The 24843-nt window shown below is 39.1% G+C and overlaps 2 protein-coding genes across 3 annotated transcripts; one reads left to right on the forward strand and one right to left on the reverse strand.

Moving 5' to 3' along the window:
* Window positions 1-976: 976 nt before the first annotated feature.
* LOC139608046 (vasodilator-stimulated phosphoprotein-like) lies at window positions 977-6865 on the reverse strand. 2 transcript variants are annotated; one of them, XM_071461500.1, is made up of 13 exons: window positions 6702-6865; window positions 4862-5033; window positions 4557-4737; window positions 4123-4171; window positions 3526-3832; window positions 3291-3400; window positions 3158-3206; window positions 2991-3027; window positions 2666-2708; window positions 2468-2563; window positions 1686-1752; window positions 1263-1320; window positions 977-1179 (listed from the first exon to the last, which is right to left on the reverse strand). In XM_071461500.1, exons 1-13 carry the CDS (start codon window positions 6704-6706, stop codon window positions 1130-1132), a joined length of 1224 nt encoding a protein of 407 aa, XP_071317601.1. In that variant the 5' UTR covers window positions 6707-6865; the 3' UTR covers window positions 977-1129. The 2 variants fall into 2 exon arrangements, with proteins under 2 accessions (XP_071317601.1, XP_071317602.1); XM_071461501.1 differs by having other exon boundaries at window positions 983-1179; window positions 2468-2542; window positions 6702-6842.
* A 7559-nt stretch (window positions 6866-14424) lies between these two features.
* Window positions 14425-17861, forward strand: LOC139607946 (putative transcription factor ovo-like protein 3). The gene is made up of 4 exons (XM_071461314.1): window positions 14425-14631; window positions 14778-15010; window positions 16704-16899; window positions 17255-17861. Exons 1-4 carry the CDS (start codon window positions 14532-14534, stop codon window positions 17575-17577), a joined length of 852 nt encoding a protein of 283 aa, XP_071317415.1. The 5' UTR covers window positions 14425-14531; the 3' UTR covers window positions 17578-17861.
* The last annotated feature ends 6982 nt before the right edge of the window (window positions 17862-24843 follow it).

The following is a 24843-nucleotide window of genomic DNA, read 5'->3' on the forward strand; positions in this document are numbered from 1 at the left end:
TTATTTTGATGAATTTGATAATATTAAAAAAATCAGATTATTATATATTTTTAAATTAATTTAATTACATTTTTTAAATCTTAAAATATCGAACTGATAGTCTCACGTCAAGCTTTCGCTAATGTCGAAATAGAGAATTTACCCCCACCTGAAGATGCTTATTACTTTTATCCACGTTGAGAGTATATGACAGACACAACCGTGTCACATCAGGAGCAGCGAACAACGCCTGGTTGTACAGTATATCTCCGTCATAGCAGTTACAGTTACCCACAGAATCACTTCCTCTTTAGCGATTTTCTACAGAATAAAAGCGCAAGAATTTTCGTTTTTTTCCTGCAATTTTATTTTCAAACAAGCTTTTAGCTATTATTATGAAACGTTCTATCAGGAAGTTCTAAAGATTCTGTCGCTTGCTTGATAGACCTCTGAAATAGCGAACATGTGATGTGATATGAAAAAATAACACAAGTTCAATGAATCAGTCGAACCTATATATGCGACTGTGGCCACACAATGAAGTAAATTGAAGTTGCATTGTTATCAATCAGTTTCTTAAAATTAGCCTTTGATTATGTTCTGGCCCGCCATATAATGGGTTAGGAAATAATTGGCCTGAAGCCAAACTGACTTGCCGACCCCTGTATTCCACCATAGACCACGGAACATGAACATGTTGAGTACTGTACTATATTACCATCTTAGTAACCACTTATTGCTGTACTGTAAAGCTTATTTTCAAGTCATATTTTTTTGTGTTCTTGCTAAATTATCCAGAATAACCATTTGACTTAATTTATTATCCATAGAGCATTCAAATACAGTGTACTCCAGATAATATGAACACACATAATGTTATCACACTATAAACAACAGGTCACTACAGATTCAAAAGTAGCTGTTTTTTTTGGAAAAATGTGCTGCTTAAAGCATTAACATACCAAGTTATTTCAGTGTATTTTAGTTAAGTTTAGTAAAGAAGACACAATTATAAATATAGATAAGCATGTTGGGATTGCCTGTTTTGAGCTTGTAAAAATAACGCTTTCTGTTGGGTAAAAACATGAAACTGCCTGAGCATTGGGTGAAAAAAATCTTCATATGTATTCATGATTTATTCTTCAGTACATCAGGAATCTTCACCTTTGGGTTGTGCACTTTGTAGCTCATTGATCAGTGCTGGAAAAGAAAAACAATAATATATAGGTTAAACACAAAATCATTCTTCAAATATTAATAGAGTTGCACAAGCTGGACCTCACCTGTGATAATCTCCTCCTTAACTTTGTGAAGTTCTTTTTTCACTTCCTCAAGAATTTCCTACAAACACACAGATACAGGCAATAACACAAGACCTCGCTATCAAAAAGTTCTTTCTTGACAAATCCTTCATCGTAATTAAAATCACAATAGGGAGCCCAGACAGAAAATTCTGTCTCTCACTACAGTCTGTGGTTTGATGTCAATACTCCTTTGTGCTTGCAGAACGATGCAGAACCTTATGACATAACATTGTTTTTACCATCTATGTTCATCACAAGCAAAAGCCACACCATTTCCAGGGCATACAGGATATTATATGGGGTTTTGAATGAATTTAAAAGTTAATATTCTGTTATGAAAAAGTCACAACACATAATTTTCACTGTTATTAGAGTTGTTCAAATGCAGATAGAGGAACCAACCTGTTTGATTTGTTCCATATCCATATCACTTCCTGCACCCTCTGAGTTCTTTTTCACCACCTTCATCCTGAGACGGAAAAATACATGTTGACCAAAACAGACTCCTTGAGATCAAGGAGGCCTTCTCTTAGAGAGAGCTGGCCAGCAGAGGCAGCATACTTTGTTTTAGACTGATACAAAGAATATTATAAAGTGAAACAGAACAGCAGCAGTCAAACAATAAATGTAATCAGTTTTACAATGGATCATCTGCCATCATCCCAACAGCTGCTTGTGTTTTAGTAAGAGCAACCACTTCCTCAAGTCTTTACAAAGCCATTTGAGCAAAGTTCCTGTGGCGAGTATAATTTAACTGCCTTCAAAATGTCCACTTCTGCTTATTGACTAGAGTTTATAGAAACATATCAATACTCATTAATGCTCTGATACTCAGATTTCACAAGCTAAAACTCATGCTCATGCTGTAAAGACAGAAATATAATTCATTTGCAGGGCATTGTTGTGGCAACAAGTTGCAGTGAAACAGGAGACTGAAGGTCACCTCAGCAGCTCAAAAGTCTGTCACTATAATTACAGGCTCAGAGAGAAACCACTAAATGTCAAGTGCTTTATTTCTTGTAGTGAGTCATTTGCAAGCAGCACGCCACTAATGAAAACAGCAGAGCTCATTTCACTGGTTCATACTGTGGGTAGCATACAAAGCAGAGCACATTGAAGAAGTAGCAACTCAGGACAGCATACGGATACAGTGGCTCCAGAAAGTCGACTGTAGGGACTGGTACCTGGACACTGGGGTAGTAGAGGAGTTTGAAGAGGGAGAAGCAGATGAGCTTGGACTTGGGCTGGTGTCTTTTTGACTGTTGGTTAAAGATTTGGGCCTCAAAAAAAACACATATAGATCTTTCAGAACAGTGCTGATGGAGTTTTAAAAAGTGTCAGTTTAACAGTCACAGTGAAAGCTTGATGGAGCAGTATCTTACCTTGACATAGTGGCAGACTTTTCCTTGGGCTTTTCATTGATTTCTAGTGAAATACGATTATTTGTATTATTATAGGACATGGCCATTAGATAGAATCTTGGTCTCTTTTTACCCTAAAATGTATTTCTTCATACCATGCAATGTTAAGGTGTAAGGAAACATTGTGGTTGATGACAAAGAATAAATAATTAAAGTAGCACATTTTATTTGGTTTCTTTGTGAAATACATTTTCACAGTAGTATGTTGTTTAACAATGAGGATATACTAATAATTTATTTGTTTTTATTACAGTCCTGTAGAGAGGGTGACAGTGCTGTTACTCACCTCTTGGTCCAGAAGATGCTGAGGAGTTGGACTTGTCCTGTAGTCATTATGGACAAACCAAAGTTATCATGCACTCATATTTTAAATCTTACTTGTCATTCGACAAATACTACAGAATAATGAGAGAAAAATCCAGTAAACCATGAGATCAATGACACAACACTTACATTGCGATGTTCTTCCTTTTTAGCAGCTGGACTGTCAGCAGCTTTCCTCCTATGTAATATAGTTGAATTATGGGCATTCAGAAGTTGGTAATATCAAATCATCACAGACATCTGTCTTAATAATATAACTTGCCTCCGAGCAAGGATGGCACTCATTTCTCCCATTAGACCACCTCCTCCACCTCCACCTCCACCAGATGATGCTGCTGGTTTGGGGTCTGGGGCCGCTGCTCCTCCCTCATCCTTGATACACAAAAACACGTCAACTCAGGATTTGGCCCATTGGACAGCTTATTCAGTCTGTCACTTACAAGAACATGGACCCCAAAATCATGCATTACATATATACATACAGAATTTGCATCTACCTTGACTGTTTTACGCAGTTTTGCTCCTGCCAGAGCTGCAGCCAGATTGTTTCCCCCTCCACCTCCAGTTCCTCCTGCAGGGAGTGGGGGCGGTGCAGGTGGGGCCATGCCCCCACTAGGGGGTGGTGGAGGTGCAGGTGGGCAAGGTCCAGAGGGAGGTGGTGGGCCTGGAGGTGGTGGGGGTGCTGGTGGGGCAGGTGGGGCAGGAGGAGCAGGAGGAGCAGGAGGGGTGGAGGCGGCAGCGGAGGCCTGCCTCTCTCTCTCCATATGCTCCTTCTCTTGTTCTTCCTGCCTCTGACGCTCTAGTCTGGCCAGTGATCAACAGATAATTCATAACTTAATGTTCTGGAACAGCTGATGAATCATCAACTTATTTATGTGTCATCAAAGCCAAACACAGGTTCCAATTTCTCAAATGTGAGGATTTTCTGTAAACTAAATTTCATTGCGTTGCATTGCATTGCATTGCATATGTGTAGCATTTTTCACCACATTATGAAAATTGTACCATTACCATTAGTTGAAAGAGACTAAGAAAGCCATTAGTGATTAAACTACATGAGTTGCAGTTTTAATATCTTTTATAATGAACAGTACCTTCTCTGTTGTTCCAGTTCCTGTGCAGAGGGTTCATTCTGAGCTGGGCCTGAGCAAAAACATTATTTCTGTGTATAATTGGCAAGTGCGCTGAACTCAGAGTTATCCTATTGATTAAATCTTATGTGTGCTGCTATATTATAATATAAGAATAATTTTCTGAAAACATATTTGACTTTGGTTTACAGTGACACTATGGATAAATGACATTTTTCACTCACTGGAAATAATAGTAAGCACTTTTTTTTTTTTACTGAACACAACACATGTTGCTGGATAAAGTATGTTTTTTCAAACAACATGTCATTGTCATGGCACATATCACTATTTTACAAAATAGAAATAGAATTCTTGTAGTAGGACTAAGTTCACACAGAAACACTTCAGACTGTCTGAAATAGATCTAATGTGTCCTCCTTCATTGCTGTGTTTACCTGTGCCTGCTGGTGCATTGAGAGCCTCTAACGCATGCATCATGGACTTGGCAAATAGAGCAGCATCCTCTTTACTGCCAAAGTTAAGTCCCCACACCTGTTTGGGATCACGCCACTGGTGAAAGTTTGGTGTGGCCTGATTATACTTCATCCCTTTGATAATGGAACAGTTGATCACCACCTAGCATGAACAGGAATAGTAACTCTACTGAAGATTTACGACTCATAGGTTAGGGCATAGGATATATATTTGAAGGTGAGTGTCTGTTTGGCTGTGTGTGAGCACTTTTCTTGTCTTCTTGTACCTGCTGGTCGGCCTGCAGTTTGCGGCCCACAACTCTGAAGGTGTTGGCCACAGGGTTGTGGTAGATCTGGACACGACTGAATGAGGGACTGTCAGACCCTGCAGGCACCCAGCGCTTACTGCTGTCGTCGTACAGCATGACTGTTGCCCTCACCTGACAAATACTGGACTCACTGTTGAAGGGAGAAATGATGAGAAAAACGTGATAAGATGCAGAGTAGAAGAAAAGACCACATGGTAGCAGGAAGTGGATAGCAACAAAAGAAATGTGTAGTGTTATGTAGTGTAGTAGTAGTGCACAGCTGGTTGTAAAAAGGTAATCCATGAATATGTATTAAGGTTGCATGAGAGGAAAAGGTTTGGTTTTTGATACCAATTAATACTGATATCAACATGTTTTATTGTTAAAAGAAGCCTATCATGTTAAGGCAGAGAAATGTTATGATAAAGTAAATGCATTATGAATAGGCTTCCTCTTTAAAAGAAATTAATTACCACCAAAGAATTTTACAAACATTTTTTTGCTATTTTACTCTGTTAACATCCATGTTTAAATGCAAGACAATTTTTTGTTGTAAATATGAAATTTTCATTATGTGAATTCTCAGTGGCAGACATGGAAATATTGCAGAACTAAGAAAAGCGTTCGTGTACCCAGGATGTGATCTAACATGTGATGGATCCATTTTTATTCTTTTGTTCAATGAAAAGGGTTTTTGTATAAAAATATATTAGCAAGGTATGGAGAAAGGTATTGTATGGTAAACTGAGTGAAAAGTCTTACATGATATGATGTAATTATTTTTGTTGTACCAGACACAGCAAAGCACTGTAGTATTCAGATCCTTTACTTGAGAAAGAGTTGTAACACCATAAGCTAACCATGCTCCATTAACCACTCAAAGTTACACATAATTAAAAATAAAGATTATCTGGAAAGTGTAATTAAAGCATCAACAGTATAATTTGTTGGCAGGAACGTTTTATTCTTTTTTTGAGTTTAACTGTGCACACATGTGCATAATCATGAACACTGCATCATATCTTCATCACATGTTTTGTATGAATATGAATCTGCAAAATAACTGCACTCATATAGAGCTTTTTAGTCTTATTGACCAATGAAAGCGATTTACACCAGGCCACATTTATCCAGTCACTCAGACATTCATACAGCACTTTTTATGCATGCTTTTCAATCACACACACTCACATGATGATACAAGATCGGAAAGGCCTGTATTTGAATTGTATTAGTTTGAAGGTTTTAGGCAAATGTATGAAAACAGAACGAAAACGTCTGCAGCAGTACATCAAATACTTATTTTTTAACTCTATGAGTCACTGTTAAATTGAATTATTTTCAGTCTGCTTGTTGTTGCAAAATCTGCAGCCTGTGGGAAATCTTTACTTCCTGCAAAAAAGGTTTTCATATTTTGACCACTTCCTGTGCTCGATGCAGTGCTGCCTTATATGGACTACAATGTTTCACCTGTCATTGATATGATACTTTACTTGTTTAACTTTTCAAAATCATGTTCCCGCTCAAAATTTTTCTTAGGGTTGTCCACAGGGGAAACAAATCATCCAACACTTATATTTTTATTTTTTGTGTGACAACTATTAGAACAGAACACCTGCGATGAGCTCCAGACGCTTGCAGACAGCAGGAAATGTAGTCAGAGCTACAGATCTTGTCAGGCAAACACAAATGTAAAGTTGATAGGAAAAAGTACCGTTCTGCATGATTTCAGTTATCCATGCATGAGCCATTCAAAATGATTTGGGAGAAAAAAGTTTTAAGTGAATTATCATTGCCTGTGATTAGAAAAATTACTCACCCCATATTTCAGCTGTAAGTTTCACTTGCTTGTTAACAGTGGACTTCTTCTCATCAGCCTAAATCACTTCCTCTTCCCTCAGTATATTCGTTGTCTACTGAGTCAAACCTGCTGTCATTTCTTCCTGCACACCTCCATTGCTCTCTCTCATGACATTGTTTAACACGAACCACTTGCACTTCTGCCTTTGTATTCTCATTTCCTAGACACTTTTTTTCTCTCTTCCTGTTCTTGTCTCCTTCACTCGTTCTTTAAAATTCTCACTTTCAAACCTCCCCTATTTTCCATCTCCCTCTGATTTCTGTCTGCTCTTTCCCTTATAAAGAGCACAATTATGTTTTACTGGGGAGGGGGTTGTTGTTTTTTGTAAACATGTGCTGTCTGGCTATATGTCTATGTCTTTGTGTATTTGTGTTGGGGGATGAAAGATGACAAGATTCACGACACCTGCAGTGGCCATGAGTCCTCTTCGCATATTTATTTAGACAATTTCATATAAAGAGCCTGAAGCGTCACATTCAGTTATCATTGCAACTGCCTGTGCTTGCAAGCAAGAGGAAGAAAGAAGGCAGGGAAAGTAGCTCTAAACCACAGCTGTCACAATGCTATTTTATTTCATGGCTAAAAGCAAACAGTTATTACTATTGTGCATTAAGTACTGTATTTAGTTGTATTATTCAATAACAGCAGTGTAGGGTGATGTTTAACTCTGTAAAAAAAGCAAAAAAAAACAATCGAAGCTAGATCAGCAATAGTATTAGCAGAACCACAGTAAATGTAGAAGTAGCAGTGCTGGCAGTAAAAGTAGCAGGTACAGTAGTAGTATGTTGTAAATGTACATTTTACTGTATCTGGGTCAAGGATAGTGAAGGGAAACTGAAGCCACATCAAAATGTTCTGAGTCATCCCACAAAGATTAAGTTGCCAAACTATTTGAACTAAGAGTTAACTTGTACTGATTCTTATGAATATAGCAAATATGTTCAATCAAAGTGAAATCACAGATGTGGTTAAATGTACTGGAGATGGTGTTTTTGTATAATGTGCTACACCCCAGACTCTGTCACAGCACCACTAAGTAGTACTTCACTTTCACTATGCTGTGGTAGCAGTGAAAGGAGAACTGCTCAAAAACAATGAGTGCATTGTTTTTGCTGCTCAGGGACTGAATAAATATTTGTTCTGGAAAAAAATAGGAACACATTTTTATAAAATATGCAAATTGTTATCTTGCCGTGTATATTTTCTTTTCACTAACTCTATGGGTTTTTTGTCAGTGATAGAATTTACATACACTTGGCCTCTGGGGCCAGTGCATTTCAGAATATTGTTTTCTCCCAATTTAGGAACTGCTAAATGCTGTTTGACCTTCTATGGAAACAAATGAGATATCACAAGACAAATGTGCTTTGTGTGTTTTGAAAATTAACTGTCTCGGTTTTGAGCATCTCTTTGATGCATCTCTTTAGATTCCCCAGACTTCATTCAATTATATCAGCAACATAAAATGAAATTATGTGTAGAACAGATAAGCTCCCTCCTTCATTGGGTTATTCCTTTCCTCCACAAACACAGCTACAAACACAGAATACAAACACAATTTAGTACACAAGTTATCTGCTAATATATTTTTATCTATATTTATCTATGTCATAACCACCTATGAGTCTTTAATAACCACCTAGATGCACCCTAGAAACCACAACCACTTCGATACTCTTTCCAGTTATGCTAAGCTACAGTTTATGCTACTATTACCGTTATATCACTGCTATTACACTCCTTTCACACAGAAGAAAGAAAGGTCAAACTATACTAAACTATTCTTGAATTTAACTATAGCGTGCCATTCTACTTTTTAAAAAAATCACTACTAAGACACAGTTATGGTATGGTACACTTTTTACAAAGCTTTCACTAAATACTCTTGACTGGAAAAAACTGTGTGTGTAATACAAATTTTATTATTATTACACTTGCTTGTCCGTGTATGAATCCACTCCGGGTTCCAAGCCTGTAAATTAGTACAAATCGTAACACTAGTAGTATGAATATAATGCATAACTACATGTCATTTATTCATAGTCATGAACCTCTTTTATTCGTATTTTCTTCAAGTATTACTGCAGTTCTGATGTTCATTTTCTCTGTTTAGGTGGAACATCTGACATTTAGGAGGGGCCTTAATGGGACCCTCATTATGAAGAACAAAATAAAAAAACAGGAGTTGGATGCTGAGACCTGGGCCCATGCCACCTCCGAGGGTGGTGACATTGGGAGCGCCACCCTCATCCTGAGTTGGTGGAAGGTTCAGTCCACTCAGTACCAAGGCAAGACCTTGCACTGGATCCTTGAGAATGATGTGGGCTACACCGTTAACCTGGTTGTCTCCCACTAGAATTAGCAAGAGAGGACATGGACTCAGTGAGGGCCAACTGATAGCCAACAAGGTAAAGTCCTTCAGTCTGATTCATACCATACCAAGTCTGATGAATGGCTGGGCTGTACAGGACCAAGTGGAGGGTCCTGGACTTTGACAGCTGGTATCTCATGGCCAGTGAGTACCTAGAGTGTCACTGATGTAAGAAGAAGGTTTATTATGTTCTTATAGTTGCTTTTACACTACAGCATTAAATTCACACACAAATATCAACATTATCAACCTCTCTCTGTCTCTCTCTCTCTCTTTCTGTCCAGGTGATGAAGAAGCTCACTGGTGCCGTTTCTGACAATGGCCATCTGGGTTACCAGTGTTGATAATAAGTATGGGCAGGTGCCCTGCTCTGAGGGCTCTGTGGGCCTGTCCAGGATGGCGACAGGACTGATGAGGCTACATCTTCAATGCCATCATGCTTGCCATCTCATTGGGGCTTAGCTGGAAGGGAAGCATAGGATGGTCCGCCTGACTGACACAGAAGTGATCTCCAGGGAGGAGTGGAGGCTCCACTGTCAGAGGAGGAGGACACATGGGACAGACAACCTTCCACATCCCAGATCTTCACCTTTGGTGGTGCACAGCAGACATGACACACTGGACATCCTGTTGCTAGATGCTCTTGATGCAGGGTTGTGTGAGGTACTTACTTTCATATATATATATATATATATATATATATATATATATGAAAATGATAAATGAGATATATAAATGATGAAAGTTGATAATAAATGAAATGTTCACTTAAATGCTTAATTCCTGTGAGCTTTACAGAAAATATAACCACTGAGCTTTTCATCTACTTTTACAAAGTGTGTCTGACTGGACTGTGAAACATACTGTATATGAAACCAGGCTGTTGTCCTTCTCTGTTGGTGGCTCCTCTTGTGTAGATGCAGACTGTAGTTAAATCAGCTCATATGAGGGAATGTCACCACCTGCTGGTATAGCTGGTAACTGAACCTCATATTTCTGCCTTTCAGTTCGCTGTGGGACATATGGTATAAAATTATGCAAATAAACTGTTGGGAGGGGGGGGGGGGGGGTCATTTTCTTTTATGTGTGTTTCTTTGTCTGTATGTGTGTGCATGTATGCATATATGCCTGTGCACACAGTATATGGTGCACACTGCAGAATTGCTCCAGAGAGAGTAAAGAATGCGGCAGACTAATTTATTTGACTATAACTGTGCAGACAGACAACTAAATATATTTTACCTGCACCTCTCCACCTCTCTCCAAGACTTTGCTCTGCATTTCCAACTGTGAATAGAGCTGCTGACAAAAAGTTGTAATCATAGAATCTAGCTCTCTAACACAGGGGTGGATTGAAACAATAATTTAGGCCAAAGTGGATGCTTGTTATATTATCAAGATGGCCCAGGAACTGGTGCTCCTGATGGGATCCACCACTAATCTAGACACAGATTATCTATCTTCATCTTTTAACTAATACAACGCAGACACGTGTCCTATCTCCTTAAACCTTTGCTGCAGAAGAGGTATCTTATCACTGGTTAAGGGGCAGTTGGGGCACTAGCTGGGGCTCAGGAAAGGACTTTTCATCTTGCTCCACTCACATGGTCTTTTCAGCCTCTCCTCACAGCTGCCATTTCTCTTTATGCTTTGTTTGTTCATCTGATGTCCTGAAGCTAGAGTCAGTGTGGCAGCCCATAAAAACTGAAAAAGATCATCTTCTTTGCTGTATCTGGTCAATAGCTTTATTGTAGAAAACTGCAATGTGCTATACTTATTGTTTCCTAGGGTGGCCTTGGGGGTTATTTCACAAAACACAACATTTCAAATTACGAAAGGGTGGGACAACATTTCTTGTTTGTAATTGGAAACAACCTGAAGTGAATAGTTTGTTTGCATATGACATCATGTCAGTGCAGATGGAGAGAAGGAAGTGATTTTCTATTTAGGAAACACTATCACTAGTTCTCAAAATGTTTATGGTTTGCATTGTTTGTGGTTGCTCAAATTCATCAAACTGATAAACAGTGTGGTCCCTCTCACTGATATATTATTATATATTATTTGTTAGATGATTAATACTGAAGCATCAGTGCATAAGCAGCATGTTACTGTTGTAGTCGGAGCTAGTCTGTACTACTTAATATATAGTTAGTATATTTCAAATCTGAAGGGGTCGTCAGTTGATTAATGGGAGAGGAAAGAAGAAAAAACAAAGTTGTGATAAATAAATTTGTTTTCAGTTTTGTACTTTTTCTCTAATCGGACTTTTTGGTGAGATATGGGCTCACATGAAAATTTATTGATATGAAATCATGTGGGAAGTTTAGAGGGAAAATCACTGTTTGGTGGAGTTGTTATCAATTCATAGTCATCTGATATGTCACCCTGATTTACACACTGGTGTCTATAAGACATCAGAGGCTAAAAAGGTTGGAAACTACAGGTTTAATATTGAACAATGTCTTGTAGTTTAAGAGATAGTTGACAAATACTTATCTTAAATGTAACTAAATCTGTCAAATAAATGAGGTGGAGTAGAAAGTACAGTATTTCCCTCTGAAACGGAAGTGTGAAGTAGCATAAACTGGAAATATGAAGTACCTCAAAACTGTACTTAAGTACAGTGGACTACTTGAGTAAATGTTACTTTCCATCAGTGGTTCTGAATGAACTCACCTGTTTAGATAAGGGTTATACCCTTTTTAAATAAGAAGCTGAAAAAAACTTCCATTCTTATCTAAGCACACAGAAAGGGCAGTCTTTAAGCAGGTCTATGAATTCCTGTCACAGAACAATCTCCTCGATTCAAACCAGTGGCCACTCCACTGAAATGGTCTTGTTCTCTGAGACAGAAGTCCTAAGGACAGCCAGAGCTGCAGGTCAGTCCTCAGTTCTTATCTTGTTGGATCTCTCAGCAGCCTTCAATACAGTGGACCACCACAGTCTCTGCATGAATCTCAGCTTGTCTCTCTGACCTATCTGCATAAATGAAGGAACACCACCTTCAGTCTCAAAGACTGAATCATGATATTGATATCAAAATTGCCTCTTCATCCCTTACCCCATCTAAGGTTGCAAGAAACCTGGATGTCACTAACACTTGCCTTCAGAGTGACTTCTGGGTCTGCACCCATGTACTTGAACACAATCATACCAACTTCTATCAGAGGAGGGGCGTCGCTATCTATTATCAAGAATCTCTTGAAAACTCATCTCTTCAGAGAGCGCCTCCTTTCCTAAAAACCTTAACATGTCTAACTAGCACTTTTTGACACACATCCTTATGAATCTCCCAGCACTTATTAAATAGATGTATTACTTAATACTTACATGAAGGTTTCTCACTGCACTGTTGCTTTATTATTGTCCTCAACCTCCCCTCCCGTAGACACGTTGCTACTGATGTTGGCTCACATTTCTGATCTCCAACATTACATGTAGAAGCTCTACAGACTCAACATTGTTTACATTCAGCAATCTGAAATGTTATTGTGTTTTCTGAAATGTTGTTAAGTAAGTACCCAGAATTAATCACAGTTCCTCTACCCTACCAGTTAAATCATTAGATTAACATGTAAGACAGATGCATTTCACCCTCAGTTGTCTGCTGAGTCAAAAGTATGTAAATGAGTGAATGCTGGTCTAGACTGGGTGGTGATTTCTTTTAACACAGTGGCATTTTACCATTTACATTGAGGCATAACAATATGTGTACCTGTGTATGCTGCTTTTCTCCATTCTCGATACAATTCAGAAGGGAGTCACAACTAAACCATTAGATAGAAAATAAACACACACACACACACACACACACATACACACACACACACACACACACACACACACACACACACACAAGGAATGACTCTTTTTTCTGACTCTTCATTGGTCAAGAACCTGTTATGTGATATTAAAGGAAATGTGAAATGTGAAAAGATTTTATCTGTCAGTGTAATCATCAGATGTATTTTTCATTCTCTCTTGGTAATTTACCCAAAGGCACATCTCACTCTGCTCAGCGAGGAAACTAAAGTCAGTGACAGATGTCACTTGAAGGGCCATTTATGTCTTTTACCATTTCATTTTCATGCTGCAGCACACTGACTGGTGTTTTGCATACAGTTAGAGAGCAGCTCTGAAGGGCAACAACACACTGTACAGTCAACAGTCTCCTACAGGCTCTTTAGGAAACACTGCATATCAGCCCATATCATCTTACAGTATTAAGAGATTGCAAACTTGAGCAGCACTTTAAAGGCCCAATGGTATTTACCTTCTCTACTATTTAACCATTTGAATTTTCTAGCAACACATTGTTTCCACTGTCATCAACCCACTAACAACCACTGACAGACAACTGTACAAAGTGTGCAGCTGTTTGATTTCAACATGTATAAAAACTGTTAAAGTTCTAATAATAAGTTTTTCAGTGAAACAACAGCAGCACGATTTTGATGTTTAGAAGGTTCTGTTGAAATGTGGGGTATAATTGACCATATAAATGGCTAAATGTAGTTATGAGGCAAGGCTTCAGTGTACTTAAACTGCTGTACAGTTCAAACTACATTATCCTCCTGATGTTCTTGGAGTGACCTCTATTGCTATTTGCATGATGGGGTTTAGTCTCAGGCTAAATTTGTATTTGCTATGCAGAGTCCAGTGAAATAAGATGAAGATGGACGCAATTCATTTTCCTCTTAAGTATACACTGACTGTGCAGACAATTACACAAAGTTGAGCAGTTTACTTTCACAATTTATTGTTTCTCATTAGCCGAATTTCTCAACATAAAAGTATTACATAAATAAGTAATATATTGGTAAACATGCTGGAGATTTGATTGTTTTGGACATTTAAATCATTAATTCAGTCTCTGTAATCACATTTTTCTGTTCAGCATGCACTGGACAAGTGGTAGACAACAACACAATATAATAGAAAGTGCCATCAGGTTTGTGCAATTATGTAAACAAGACAAGTCAATTGTCAGTGGACAAGCGCTTGACATCTTTTCAGAGTGTGTGAATGGCCTTTGTATGAATTTTTAGAATCTCTGTAATCCTACCATACAAATGCAGCTGAAAGAAAGGGAAAAAAAGAAAGCAAAAGGGCTGATTTACCTAGCAGTTAAAGCTGTGGCTCTTCTCTTCTTGCTCCTGTTACTCAGACCATGCCTTTGTCTGGGGCCAAACTTTGCATGTCAAGGGCCACTTGAATGCGAAGCTCCCCGGATTCTCACTACCTGACATGCAAAACCAGTGGGGGACCAGTTAAAATGGCACACACGCACAGTCAACACAGGTGTACTTCAGTCAAAACACTGAGTGCCTCTGACCTCCCTCCAGAGCTGATGACAGATCAAGTAGATCACTAGCAGAAAAGGAAGAACAAGGTTGAGAGAAGGAATTCAAAGGATGCCAAGGTCTTTCCTTGTTAAAAAGAAACATGGGGCATGTGGAGCTTGGCAATGGAAAGAACCAGAACAGCATGAGTGGAAAGAAGATAATACAGTAGGTAAGAATGTCAAGTACCTTTAAATCTGTTTTTATGTGTCAAAATTGAGCAGTAACATACAAGTTGGTTTAGCCCTGTAAAGCTGCATCATTTAGTGACTTTTACTTAATTTACTCAAAGTAAACAAATGTTTTATCCCTTTTTAGTGAGTGAAAATGCTAAGGAGCAGATATCCTTTAGTCCTGACACCCAACAGTCTGCCACTGCACCTCAGCCAGAAGCCACTTTAGGATATGGGACAACAGCAAGAATGAGATTGCCAGTGCCTTTGGCAGGCTCAGGGGGACACGGGACTGATGCCAGGGTGGACTGGTCCACACTGATGCTCCAGGGCTCCTTCTACCATCCCAGTACACTGGCCCTGGTCAGCAGAGCAAAGGTAAGATTCTTATAATATAGTTATCCAAAAACAAGTTCATCCTGACAACAAAGCCTACATAATGAAAGAAATAAAGGACTGAGGTAAGAAATGGCATTAAGGACCGAGGACTGAGAGTAGGCAGAAAAAGACAAAAAGACAAGACATCTTAGGAGAAAATTTTAATAGTTCAAATTGAAAAGGTTGTTGAACACTATGGGGGCTATCACTAACATGAGTCCAGCAAAGATGTATTTCCTCAATTCTGACCTCTGACCTACAGAAGACTAATCTAAGCAAGTTTTATCTGAGAGTTGAGACTTGTTTTTTACTGTCAGACGAAATCTGACACCATCTCCTCCAGTGAAAATGCTGAGGATAAATTGTTGATTGACTTACTTCATGTTCATGTTTAAATGTCTGTTTAAAGAAACAGGACCTGATGAATGCATTTTACCCTCATTTAAAGTGCAGAGGAGTTAACACTAGCATGGAGCCCCTTTTTTCAGCAGTCCTTAGACACTTAAACTGTACCTTCCATGGAAAAATGCCATAGTTGCCCCATATACATTTGCAGTGGTGGCCTGCAGCTAAATCAGTGGGCCAAGACACGAAAAGCTTGGTCACCACAGGTCCTGAACTTTCAAAGGGCACAACCACCTTCTAAAAGTTGGTCTGGCCTGAGAGTTCTTGTGGGGTTAGTAATTTATATGGTTGCTGTGCCAAGTTGTTTAAGGAATTAAAAGTAATTAGGAAGATTTTGAAATTCATTACTGTAGTGAGGCCAGCACCAGTGTGACACATGTATGCCATGAAGACTTAGTTAGCAGCTGTACAGCTGAGTTTTAACTAACTGTAAATGCGTCTGGGTTTAAACAATTAATTATTGTCTGAATATTAATTAAGATCATGGTTTGGCAATGTTTTTTAACTAAAGATAACCAGACTGGATAATTGACTTTATATATTTATCAGACTTCATCTGAGAGTCAAAAATGACTGAAGAGCTCTCCAATAGTGTCACAACTGTACAAGGACGATACATTGTTCTGAAATGTAAGGAGAGATATCACTTCCACTTCCATATTGTTCTAATTGAGGTCTATTTTTAGCTTTAACTGGTCAAGGACTGCTTGCCTTGCTTGTCCTGATGGCACTGTCCACTGGTCAACTGACTGTTCTTGTTGACACAGTCTGAATGAACCCTTTTTCAAAGTCACTTAGATCTTTTCTTCTTGTCATGTGGATACAAATTAATTCATTTTTAGCATGATTGAATATTTATTGCTTAATTGTACAATGCCTTTCACCTGTTAGGAAGCATCTGTATTTGTTATGTTTCTCTTCTCAGTTATTCAAGTGACAAATTAAAATTAAAAGTAAAAAGCAAAATAAGTGTCTTAGTAAGGTGTTGGGCCACCACATTCCACCAAAACATCTCCAACGTCCTTGGTATTGATTCTATAAGTCCCTGGACTCTACTGGAGGGAGGATCTGCATTCTTCCTAAAGATATTCCCTCATTTGGTGTTTTGCTGATGGAGAGCACTGTCTGACATGACCAAAATTTCCCATGGGTGTTTAACTGAGTTGAGATCTGGTGACTGTGAAGACTGTAACATATACTTCACATCTATTTCATGGCCATCAAAACCAAGTTGACATTTGCTTGTGAATAGTTTTAAATCTGTTTTAACACCATATAATTTCTCCAGCCCCATCCCCATACTTCCCCAGGCTCTTCCCCAGGTGATTTTGTGTGCTCAGTGTGCCATAAGATATTCCCTCTACAGCGCATGTTGACCCGCCATCTGAAATGCCACAGCCTGGTGAAGAGACATCCTTGTCGATTCTGTGGAAAAGGATTCAATGATACCTTTGACCTCAAAAGGCATATGCGGACACATACAGGTCTGGAATGAACTTTACACACACACACATACAAACACACACTGTCTGCTGCACCCTGTAGACCAAATAAGAACCACAATAAATAAGAACCAAATCTGCAAATTAACTTAAACTATTCCTGTAAAATAAATATAGTGCATAAAAAGTCTAGTATTATATATACAAGTGCTTCAAATTTGTAGTAATGTATAGTAGCAAAGCTACTTTATACCACAGCTTATGAAATCATGGATGGAATTAAGAACTTAACCAAAAAAATATTGGTAAGATTTGTCACACAACTGCAAGGCCACTAATGGCAATCTGAATGCACTACTGCATCCAAATAAACCATCTTCTGTCTTCCCTGCTGCAGGTATCCGTCCCTACAAATGTGAGCTGTGTGAGAAAGCCTTCACACAGCGTTGCTCTCTGGAGTCCCACATGAGGAAGATTCATGGCATTCACCAGCAATATGCCTACCGCCAGAGACGCTCTAAGATCTTTGTGTGTGAGGATTGTGGTTACACTTCAAGCCGCCCTGATGAATATTTCCTTCATGTGAGACAGTGCCATCCTGGCAGTCCTGCCCTACGCAGGTACTACCGCCGCCAGGCCCATGAGAACAGCAGCTTTGCATCAGCAGACCGTAAACTCAATCCCTATTTGCTGTACTCAAACCCTGCATACTATATGTAGGGCTCTTTTTAATCACTAACTATACTTTATTGAAGTTGTACCATAAGCCATTCATAAATGAAAATGAAGTTTATTCATTTAATTAGGTAAACAACAATGTAATCCAAAGGCAAAGTATATATGCATCCCTGAGCTTCTACCCTTTGTGCTCATTCTTAGTAAGTGTTTCCAGCAATTGTTTTTAATTATTATTAATTCTTAAATCTGTTTGTTATCTGTTTGTGTAACTGTTATGTTTTCTTGTTTTCGTGCCTATTTTTAAAATAAAAATGAAGGATCAAAAAGGATTCTTTAAATTTTTATTGCTTCATAATATTTATTCTCATTCTCAAAAAAGCAGCCTTTAAAAACACAAATTACAACAGTAATAATAATAATAATAATGATAATGATGAAACATTGAAAGAATAGAAAAAAAACATTAAAAATGAACCGTTCCTTTGATGTTGACAAATCGTAATCCATATTTTCAAGTATAGCAGAAAAAACATACTATTAGGGTTCTAACCCCACAGGGATAGTATTATTATTATCTAGGAATTATTACTTATTCACTCCACCCATACATTATCTATACCACTTATCAGTCACGGGAGGCTGGAGCCAATCCCAGCTGACATTGGGCGAGGGTGGACTGACATATTAACTCCAATTAACCTGATGTGCATGTCATTGGACTGCAGGGGGAAGCCAGAGTACCCGGGGGGGGGGGGGGACCCATGGGGAGAACATGCAAACTCCACACAGAAAGGCCACAGGCCCAGGGTTCGAACCTGGAACCTTCTTGCTGAGGCAGCAGTGCACCATCGTGCCACCCATTTTTACATTACTAAAAAAAAACATTATTTTAAATAGATTTTTAAGCTCAAATAGCTCTAAGATATGAACAACTACATAGCATTTATGCAAAAACAAAATTAATGTACTGCTACAACCTTGAATGATTGTAATCAAAGATTATAAGATAACTTTGTTTCCTCCCAAAAATTCATTCTTAAATTAATTATTAAGTAATATAATATAAGGTGATACACTGCAAATATTTTAATATTTTAACTCAATTTGTAGTTTTCTGTCCACTGCTGTGGCAGGATTTCTTTCTGTGTGTGTGTGTGTGTGTGTGAGAGAGAGAGAAAGAGAGAGAGAGAGAGAGAGAGAGAGTGAGAGGTGGTCAGCTCTACAATGAAATAAGATTTCACCCATTTGAAATTCTCCCTGGGGTAGCTTTGCTGTAGTTCAACTTCTTCCAGTGTAAAGTAATTGAGACCAGGACATAGGAAATGAGATCACAGCTCTCTTGTGTTAGCTTCTCTGCATTGGCTTCCTATAAAATCCAGAATAGAATTTAAAATCCTCCTCACCTACAAAGCTGTTAATGGTCAGGCACCATCATATTTTAAACAGTTTATAGTTCCCTAATATCCTAACAGGACAATTTGCTCTCTAAACGCAGGTCTACTTGTGGTTCCTAGAGTTTCTAGGAGTAGAATGGGGGACAGAGCCTTCAGCTATCAGGCTCCTTCAGGTATCAGGTGTTTTGTAAACAACAAGTAACAATCAAATACCAATGCAGAGATAAAGTTCTATTGTTACAAAATGGAGATTGTTTATTACCATTTTGCCTGTGTCCATTTAGTTGGTCAAACAGAATGACCATTTGACCAATAAACTGGTTACACATCTCTCTGACATGCTAAAAGCTCTGATTTTGAAAATAGAGAACCCTTTGTTTCCTATCCATGAGATATTTTGATGGTGGGGAGACACTAATAGACTCTTGGGTCCATGAACTCTGAATGTCCTTACAATGAGCTCTAAGCTTGTGACCGGTGACAGGCCAGCGATGTCCACTATATCTTGGTTGGATCCAATAAATTGAAAGATTTTTGTTACAATTACAGTCGGAGAGCTGAAGATGCAGGTACTATAAATGTTACCAATGGTGTGCTAGTGAAATCTCTCATTGCTTTTGAATAGCTGCAGCCAGATCTGAGTAGAATCTCACATGTTGATTACTGTCCTTCACCAAGGCAGTGTGTGTTACCTTTAATTCATCATTCCACCTGAGGAACTTCATTATTAGCATTCTCGGTGGGGTATTATCACCATTCTTTTGTCTGACTCAGGGTGCCCCATCCAAAGTAATTTAGTTTTCCACCTCCAGTATTTCTGGGATCCATTTTTCCAAAAATGGGCATGGGTCTGGTCCTTGTTCACTGTTCAGCAGGTTTACCTGCCTAAAGTTGTTCATCACTCATGATCTCATCTCCAAATCCACAACTGTATCCTTCAAAGTTTTGTTCATTATCTCCAATGCATGTACCTTAGCCTGCAATGTTACCACTTCATTATCAGCTATAGATATTTGTGGCTCTGTTTGTGATACCTATTCAGTGCAGTCACTATCTATATCTTATTATGGCTGCCATAATTCATCCAGTTTGGAGAGAAACTCAGACTTCATGGCATTAATTGCAACCAGTATGATGCCACTTTTGCAACTCCGGGCATACCTGCAGTCCACATACTTGGGGTTCAGTGCCTTGCTCAAGAATACCTTTATATATCAACAGGAGGAGCCTGGGATTGAACTCCAATACTGTGACTAATGATGCTTTTCCTCCCGAACTACAATTATCAAATAAGTTTAAGTTGATGTATTTCCCCATACAAAAACTGATACTGATAATCTGACCAATTTTTGGACACCAGGGTGGCGGTGGAATTAAGTTGTGAACAATACTTTCAAGTTGATATGATGAACTGGCAAATAATTTCCTACTGGCTTATTATCAGTGTCGAGGACTAACCAAGCTGGAGAAGCTGCTGGCATATCTGTGGCTACATATTCAGAGAAATGAAATTCTCAGCTGCTCTCAGTTCACATTCTGCAAAAGATACATCTTCCAAATGTGTACATCATGGATGTAATGTTCAGGGGGTGTGTGGGCCAAGGCCAGCTTTTTGTGGACAGTAAAAAATGCACAATTAATTAATGGAATGATGTGATGCACCACCAGTGTTTCTTTACTGCTGGATCTGGGTGTTTCCGAGAGAAATTACTTTTGGGGTGTATGGCTAATTTAGTCAGTTTCACTCTCTGACCCCTGAACCCATAACTACAATCTCAGTTTTATGCTGGCAAAAAAGTTTTGTTATATTCAGGTACTAATATCTAAAATACAGTACATCTAAAAAAGAATAGATATGGCCACATAAAGCTGTGTGTCATTAGCACATCCATGGAAAGAGATGCCATGTCCACACCAAGTGGTATTATTCTGCCCTTGCTTTGTACATGTTAGCTTAGCAGATAGCTGACAGTAGATCCTTGAAATAAAGACCCAGGAAACTGGAGTAGAGTGTAGGGTTCTCTCTCACATCCCTCTCATATTAAAACTGTGAAAACATAATATGAAATAAAATATGGCATTACAAACCGCCCATACACATACAGAAGATATGCAAATACATGAATACACAACTCAAATTAAGCATATAGCATCACATAAAAGAAAATGAAAAGCCATTGTCATGAGGCTCACTGGAGTAGTTGGTATTTAAGCTAATTTTAACACTGATACCAATGGAGAAAGGCTATTAGCGATTAGCATCTATTGCTACAATTTATCTATTACACTAAGAAGATTCCAAAAGGAAAATACACAAAGACTAAGTGGAAATTTACGTCAAACATACAGACATATACTATACTTACAAACTGAGATCTTCAAAAGCTACCAAAGGTGAAAAGTGAACAGTAACTCTCTCTGAGCAGAGTCAGCAACAAAAAGAAATAATTACGGTAAGAGAGGAGGGTTAAATGAAAGACATACACAAATGCAGAAACATTTTGCACCACTAGGTGTCTCTAATGCAACACAAACAATGTGGGGACAGAACAGGTATAAAGTAGTGGACCTAAAACTGATCCTTGGGTAAAAAGGCCATTGAACTCAGTCCCCCAGGATCCTTCACCTTTTCACACCTGGGTGTGAAACCCACTGGCCTCCACCTACCACTGGTCACTCTCTTTCTCTCTCTGTCACCCCAGCTGCAGGGGCAGAAACAGCAACAACTCTTGCACTCTTTCTCAATGGCAGCAACGTTTTAGTTTTGAAACTTCTCTTTTTCAATGTTTATTCCTGGTGTCAACACTACTGGAACCCGCTGGACCCATTTTAGTGTCAAAACTCCTGGGTTGTGTTGTCATCTGGATGGGTGGAAGCAGAGACCTTTGGAAACAATGAAGTAGAATCCCACTGTCGCCCACTGTCACTCCCTGATCACAACTACCAGTGGTGAATGTAACATGGATAACAAATTACAAGCAATTACTAACCTTGTTGCCCTTGAAAGTGCACAACAGCTGCTAGACCTGTTGTGCAGTTTAATTCTGCATTTTATTCCTGCAACTGCCTTTGCAGTTACTTGTAGGTAGTATTTTTTACAACTGACACAGTAGATAATATGCTTCCTGTTTACACCAGCACATGCATTCCCATGTGATATATATTTTCAGGTGCGATAGCATGAATGGATAATATTTCTGATATGGTGCTAGAACCATTGGCTTGACAGAGACAGTTTTAAAAGAAAACGTAGTAGTGTGGACCTAGCCTTTTTTTACGTAAAATAGAGTAAAAGGCCTACATTTAGCATACAGAGTCAGCTCATTTTTCCAAGTCCAGGAGCCACAAAGTAAAATTAGTGTTAAGCAGTTAACTCTGTAAGGAGAACAAAGGAGCGGCCAGGGACCTACTCAGAGACATAGAAGCCACACAGCCAAGCTGGCCTATGCCCAGGAGTGAAAGTAAGCTGGTACTGTGTACCACTAAAAGATTCAGTGGCGGTACACAGTACCAGGAAGAGGGGAGAGCGGCTGCCTGCTAAAGCCCAAATTCAGAACCAGTCACATCTGAACTTTAAGCCAGAAAATAGATCTGCTAGCAATATGCAGTCTTGAACATCACTTTGTCTGTTTATAAATTGCTTTTAACTCATTCCGAATTGCTTCGGAACCGTCCGTGCTGTGTTTTGGTCCATGTTGGAGGGAGCCTTGTCCTGACATCTCCCTCTCTTCCTCAGGGCTCTTGCCCTGCTTCTCTCCCCCTGCCCTGGGAGAGAGTCCGGTGGTCTCCTATGACGACGTGCAACACTATGTTTAATGTCATTCCATTCATTGCAAAATGTCCCAAATAGCAGTTGCGTTTCATGTTATTTCGTTCAATTTCAACAACACGGAGAACAGCTTGAACAAGCTGTGTGTGAGCTAACAATCTGGGATTTCACTCTCTGCAGTACGGGACTGCACACGCACGTCTACATCCGAAACCTATGTCTGAAACACAGCGAGGGGATCGGTGCGTTTAATTTATTGTACTGGGACGTTTGATTTTTCAACAAAGTACCGGAAAGAATCTCAAACTACTTTCACCCCTGCCTATGCCCTACCAGGAAGCTGCACAAGCCTGTAGCTCACTGGATTTAAACAAAGTAGAAGGAAAGGACTGAAAGGAAAGGACTCTCTTTCCATGGACTAGATCCTGTTAATTGGGCCTAACCCAGTGGTTAATCTGGCAGACCACGCACTTTCCCGCTGGGCCGACATGCTTTTTGGGCCGATACATCTTTTTTTATTTGTCTGACTGGCCAATAAAACTCGTAGATTGGCAGCCCATTGGGCTCAGGCTGGCTCAGTCACATATTTTAAACACCTTCCCCTTTGGTCTCAGTGCTGGTGTAATCCCCCCCCCCCCCCCCCCCCCACCCCCCCCACCCCCAGTGCTCTGTACCCACGTGTAGTGTATGTCTGACCAAACAAACAGTGAATGAAAGATGGAGAAAAAGTGCAAGGGAGGCACGGAGAAATTGCGTGAGAAAAAGAAACAGGCACTTCAGGCAGATGCTGCCAAATGTACCAAAACTGCTTTCAAAGCACGTCATGAGTCAAGGAACCCATTAATGCATTGATAAAGTCAAAAACACAAGTGGTGTACAAGCTGTTTGCAAAGTTATAGTGATTACACTGCAATAAAAATTGTTCTGCATGCTTTGATATACGGCTATGTCTGTTTTGCTTGTTATGGGTGTAGATAGCTACCAAGATATAGTCCTAGCCTACTGTAAGGAGGTCAGAACAGCTACTTAACACATTGTGCACACTGTCTAAGACAATTAGTAGGCCTTTTATGTCTTGCCAACCCCTGCTGAGCTAAAAGTAATTTTTTTTTATGTGTCTCTGATATTAACGGAACTGAACATTATTTTGTTAACCACCATTCATCAAGGTTAATAGTGAAGGCTAATAGTAATTAGCTGACAGGATTCTTGTTTTGTTAATATTTATCACGTCCATTTTTTCTCTCTCTCTTCTCTTTCTCCCTCAAACACACGGGCACCCACAGGATGGATTCCATAGCTTATTTTAGGATTCATCACTGTGGAGTATACAATTTTGTTGTATTAATAAATGCCAAGTTTGAAAGTATTTAATGCGTCTACTGTCAATGATTCCTAATTACACCTAATTACCTAATTACATGACTTTGGTGGTTTTAAGGAGTAGAAGTTGGTACATATATTAAAGGGAGTGCAAAGATGGTGGTGCGTGTGATTGTATGTGGTGGGCCGGTCAAGACCAAAATGCCAGGGCCAATTTTTTGTCCCAGTCTGGCCCTGGCCTAACCTAGAGCAGAGAATCAGGGATCACAATTCATGGTGACGATCTGATGCAATCAGCTACTTTAAAAAACATCAAAACAAGATTATAATTGTATATTTTTTAAATAAATGACATTTACACATAAAAAAGTGTGTATCTGTGCACTTTACTAATGATGCAATTCTGCTGGCTTGTTGACACCTGGCAGTTTTTTTGTAGCCAAGTGTGAAACTGCTGGGTGAAGAACTTAAAGTCTGAGATTGCTCCCTCTTGGTTTGGAGTTACTTCCAAGGGAGGAAGTTGAACTGTCTTTGTGTCTGGGCAAGTACGATAGAGGGTGCGATTGTCAGCTTTTATTAGACAGAGCTGAGAAGGGGATGGAAGAAAGGATCTTCTGACTAATTTGGGTCATAAAACATTTATTGTTCCCACTTAATTATTCAGAAAGTGTTTGTCTCTCACCTGCAAAAAAGGGATTTGCACCACACTGGTTTACTGTTATAATAATGCAAGTCACTCTTTACACTCTGACTGGACCTGTACATTTGCAGCATCTGTCTTCTTGCTGATGTCACGGAATTAAAGTCTTTTCTTTCAACTAT

This window comes from Trachinotus anak, unplaced genomic scaffold (genome assembly GCF_046630095.1).
Source record: "Trachinotus anak isolate AG129_WGS33_773 ecotype Australia unplaced genomic scaffold, CSIRO_AGI_Tana_v1 ptg000024l, whole genome shotgun sequence".
NCBI lineage: Eukaryota > Metazoa > Chordata > Actinopteri > Carangiformes > Carangidae > Trachinotus > Trachinotus anak.

Coding starts and splice junctions, on each gene's coding strand:
- LOC139608046 (XM_071461500.1), bottom strand. Junction 3,028..3,157: donor AAAAGGAAGAACATCGCAAT/GTAAGTGTTGTG, acceptor TAATGACTACAG/GACAAGTCCAACTCCTCAGC. Junction 2,709..2,990: donor AGCATCTTCTGGACCAAGAG/GTGAGTAACAGC, acceptor GTATTTCACTAG/AAATCAATGAAAAGCCCAAG.
- LOC139607946 (XM_071461314.1), top strand. CDS start 14,532: ATGCCAAGGTCTTTCCTTGTTAAAAAGAAACATGGGGCATGTGGAGCT. Junction 14,632..14,777: donor GAAAGAAGATAATACAGTAG/GTAAGAATGTCA, acceptor ATCCCTTTTTAG/TGAGTGAAAATGCTAAGGAG. Junction 15,011..16,703: donor CCCTGGTCAGCAGAGCAAAG/GTAAGATTCTTA, acceptor TAATTTCTCCAG/CCCCATCCCCATACTTCCCC.